This window comes from Lycium barbarum, chromosome 8 (genome assembly GCF_019175385.1).
Source record: "Lycium barbarum isolate Lr01 chromosome 8, ASM1917538v2, whole genome shotgun sequence".
NCBI classification, from domain to species: domain Eukaryota; kingdom Viridiplantae; phylum Streptophyta; class Magnoliopsida; order Solanales; family Solanaceae; genus Lycium; species Lycium barbarum.
Genome location: NC_083344.1, coordinates 34,164,066 through 34,168,875, shown reverse-complemented (window position 1 = coordinate 34,168,875; position 4,810 = coordinate 34,164,066). Strand labels below are relative to the sequence as shown.

Below are 4,810 nucleotides of genomic sequence, written 5' to 3'. Positions count from 1 at the left end.
TTCGCTCGATCACATGCAGCAAGTCACCGAGTTTCGTATTACGCCTAGGCTATGGTTCGGGGCATGACACAGATGTTCCACTAGATGGTGTAAGCTCCACTTCTTCCTGGAGTTAAGTCAGGTCATGTACTTATATGTACAGAGATTATGGGTAGGTCAGGGCCCTGTCCAAACTTGGTTATGTCAGTCAGATGTTCTTAGAGGCTTTATAGACGTCAATGGTCAGGTTCAGTCATGTACAGGTTTGGTATTCTGATCATATAGACATAGTATCTTATAGTTCAGTCAATAGCTTTATAGTTTACTATGTCATGTAGACTATTACAGTTTCACAGTAGGTGTCTATAGTATGTATGTAGAATATAGTCTATCCCAGTCGAGACTTTGGCATGACACAGTGAGTATGGGCAGTTTAGCTTGGTTGATTATTGCAGAGCGTCCTTTAGCCATGGAGGTTCAGACTCTAGCTAACAGTTTTGTGCGACTCGATATTTCAGATCCGGGCAGGGTTTTAGTGTGTGTTGAGACGTGGTCTTCTCTTTTGGAGCAGATTATGGCGCAACAGTTTAATGATGCTAAGTTGTGCAAGATTCGTGGTAAAATGTTGAGTGGTGACGAGGAACATTGCAGATGTATTGTGATTTGAGATATCACTACTGGTGGGGCAGGATGAAGAGAGACATTGCAGATTTTGTTGGTCAGTGTTTAAATTTCCAGATGGTTAAGTATGAGCACCAGAGACCTGGCGGTGTGCTTTAGAGGATGCCCATTCCTGAGTGAAAGTGGGAGAGCATATCTATGGATTTTGTTATGGGTCTTCCGAAGACCTTGGGTAAGTTTAATTCGGTTTGGGTCATTGTGGATAGGTTGACTAAGTCTGTGTATTTCATCCCGGTTCAAGCCACTTACAATGCAGAGAAGGTTGCCAGGATTTACATCCGTGATATTGTGCGATTGCATGGTGTTCCATTTTCCATTGTTTCAGACTGAGGTACTCAGTTTACCTCCCATTTTTGGAATACTTTGCAGAAGGAGTTGGGTACCAGTTGGATCTTAGCACCGCGTTTCATCCATATACCGATGGTCAGTTTGAGAGGACTAATCAGGTTCTTGAGGATATGTTGAGAGTCTATGTTATTAATTTTAGTGGTCATGGGGACCAATTCTTGCATTGGCAGAGTTTGCATACGGAAACAACTACCATTCGAGTATTGATATGGCGCCATTAGAGGCTTTATATGGTATTAGGTTTCGTTCTTCAATTGGGTTGTTTGATTCTTTAGAGGTGAGTCCTTGGGGTATAGATTTTTAAGGGAGTCCTCGGACAAGGTGAAAATGATTCAAGAAAAGCTTTTAGAAGCCCAGAGCAGGAAAAAAGAGTATGCGGACCAGAAGGTTCGGGATTTGGAGTTTATGGAGGGTGAGCAGGTTCTTTAGAAGATTTCACCCATAAGGGTGTCATGTAATTTGGGAAGATGGGCACGTTGAGCTCGAGGTACATTGCCCATTTGAGATTATCTGTCGTATTGGCGCAGTGGCTTATGAGTTAGCTTTACGACCAGGCTTGTCAGGTGTTCATCTGGTATTTCATGTTTCCATGTTGAAGAAGTACCATTCTGACGGTTCTTATATCATTCATTGGGACTCAATTTTTCTTGATGAGAATCTGTCTTATGAGAAAGAGCCTATAGCTATCTTAGATAGGCAAGTGACGAAGTTGAGATTGAAGGAGATAACTTCAGTTAAGGTGCAACGGAAGCACCGTCCAGTTGAGGAGGCCATATGGGTGACCGAGTTCGATATGCGTACCAGATATCCCCAGTTGTTTACCGACTCGGGTACTTTTCCTTTGTCGTTCGAGGATAAATGATGTTTTAATTGGTATCTCATGTAACCACCCGTTTGGTCATTGTTGCACTTTTAACCCATTTACCCTTGTTGACCCTTTCCCGAGCCCTGATAGTATGTTTTTTTGAACCGTAGGGATAGGCAACATGATTCCTAAGGTAATCAGGTGAGATTTATTGTGATTCATGAGAATCAGAGCCTTAAAGTGAAAGACCTTTGACCAATAGTTGACTTTGTGGTAAACAAACCTTTTTTGGACATCTGTTGATTTTGTGAGGTCTGAAAGGTCGATTAGGACTTGGTGGGGGTATTCAGTTCGGTTCCTGAGCATTCAGAAGTGTTTTGTACCGTTGGATGGAAAGTTAGTTTTGGTCGTTTGGGGGTTGACCCGGTCAAATAGACCTCCGTTAGGAATTTTGAGGCCACGAGTGGGTTTTTAGCGTGTTTCTACGTATGTGAACATATCTGTTTTGTATCCGAGAGGTCTCAGGTGGATGTTGGGATTTGGGGTGAAACTTGGTGAAAATCAAAACTTTGCGGTAAGTTTGGATGAAGAGTGTAATGAAATCACGGGGGCGGAACCTGTTTCGCGGGAGCGAACATCACTGAACCAGAATCATTAAATGTGCCATTTTGAACCACTCTTTTCCTATTCCCAAAATTAATTCTCTAAGTGAATCAAGGGTGATTTTAAGAGTATTCAAAGTTGTTTCATCTTGGGGTAAGTTTCCTTAACCTTGTTCGTGTTTATTTAACTTCATAAAGCTAGAATATTCCTTAACCTTGTTCATGTTTATTTACCTTCCTAAAGCTAGAATCTATAGTGGAATCTAGTGAGGCTAGTTGGAGAAGATGAGTTTTAACCATAAGTTGATATTTTAATCATAGGCTATTAATATGAATTGAATTGATGCATCTTTCTATTCCAATCATGGAATCTTGTGGATTAGTGGATAATAAGCTTGAATCTCTAATTGAGCTTAAAGCTTGATTATGGAAATCAAGGGTTTACGCCGAAATTGGGGGTTTTCTTCTAAATGATGAAATTGATCAATAATTGAGCTTAACTAGCAATTAGAAAGTGAAATTGAACATCTAGAATGTTGGTTTACCATTTCCAATCTTGAAATTCCCGTTTTACCCTTGTAGGTCTGATTTCCCTCTTTCCTATAGTTGTTTTTCGAATTGAACGAATGTATAGCAATATGGGTACCGTTATTCTCCATTTCTAACTTAGACTTCGATAATGACTAGACCTTGAGTATTCGGAGGCTCTTTGGAAGGGAAAGGCTCACATTTTATGGTTCATGGCCCCAGCTCGACATCGAGGTTGGTTGCGGCTTAACTTTCGGTTAGAATTCAATTAGCAAAGCATATGTAAAAGTTAGTTATTGCCGGAGAAAGCATGTTAATCCTTCGGGTATGAAGTTGGGATGGGTACTCTTAGGTTGGTATTATTGATTACTTGTGGGCTTGTCGCCTTGTTATTGTGATTTGACTTGTTGCTACGTGTGAGGTGTTGGGCTTGTTTCCCACTTACTATGTTGTGCTTTTGATGCATTCATTTCTCACTTATCTTGTCACTTATATAAGGGAAGGAATAATGATTTAGGAATGGCATTGTGATATGTGGATATGTACATGCACGATTAGGATCTTGATTTTCTTTTTCATTCGATATTGATATGATGCATAGCATTCATACACATTTGCATAATACACTGATATGAACTGTGATTTGGTATTGATGATGATAAGTGAGAAAGGAAACATCCGAGTTTGTGACCGGAGCAGGAGATTATGGACAGCTTTGTTTAAGAAACTATCTATGGGTTGTGTGCGGAGTGACTAGTAGATGGACTTTACGGGTCCCCCATAGGTCATGACCATCATGACGTGGAGGATATCCGTATGTAGCATGTGTGTACGGAGACAGACAGTTGGCCAGTGCATCTCCTTGCATTTCATGTGCACTCATTTACTTCATTCATCTATGCCGTTGATTCTGCAATTGCACTGATATCATGAGTATTATTCCTGATCTTGGATTGTGTTGTAATTTGTACTTTACTCTTGCTTGTCTATCTTTCGATTTCTTTCTTCATATATATGTTATCTAATTGTTGTCGGCCTATGATACCTACTTGTACATGGTGTTTGTATTGATACTACCTTGCTACATTCTTTTTCTGAGTGCAAATATCGTAGCTGTCACGCCCCAAACCATGGCCTGGGCGAAACACGGCACTCGGTGCCATACTGCATGTGACCGAGCGAACCACATGGCTTGCTGAATCATCATGCGGTATACATGAGCGGAAATATAGCATGAGCGTGAAATGCATGATGAGCTTTTGTAAAACATGGTAAGTCATAATATTAAACATAAGTACTTGGTTAAGTCATGAACGCGGACAATATCATAAATGAGCCAAACCGGCTAACCAACTCTGGAAGTCTAACATGACACTTGTCTTGTCTATGAAACCTCTAACATAAGTCTGAAACACGTAACATACTTGCAGGGACAAGGCCCTTAGCATACCTTTAGATGTAAAACTAAATAAAGAAAGACAATGCCTAAACCCCGAATAAGATAGGGCTCACCTATAAGCTGGTACGTGCAAATCCTATTGAGCTGATGTGGCGTCCTGTAAATCCGTACCTACATCGTGAAATGCAGGCCCCGGGTAATAAAAAGGGACGTCAACACATTGAATGTACTGGTATGAGAAGCAACTCAATGAAATAACAAGGGACAAGAAATAACATAACAGAGACTGAGCTGAAACATGATCATGAACATGAGTACATATACATACATTGCATGTGTAAAGTATCGTGAGTAGGGAGAGCAGTAAATATAACCGACAACATGGTCTGGTACTTGCGTCCTACTAGCAGAACACTCATACCATGCCAGGGACTTGAGATTTAATAATATTATGAAAGCATCCAGTCA

General features: G+C 40.6%; 1 protein-coding gene across 1 annotated transcript; it reads left to right on the top strand.

Annotated features, from left to right (window-relative positions):
* The first annotated feature begins 798 nt into the window (after window positions 1–798).
* LOC132607790 (uncharacterized) lies at window positions 799–1,870 on the top strand. Its single transcript, XM_060321868.1, has 5 exons — window positions 799–961; window positions 1,030–1,106; window positions 1,148–1,285; window positions 1,330–1,420; window positions 1,536–1,870. Exons 1-5 carry the CDS (start codon window positions 799–801, stop codon window positions 1,868–1,870), a joined length of 804 nt encoding a protein of 267 aa, XP_060177851.1.
* The last annotated feature ends 2,940 nt before the right edge of the window (window positions 1,871–4,810 follow it).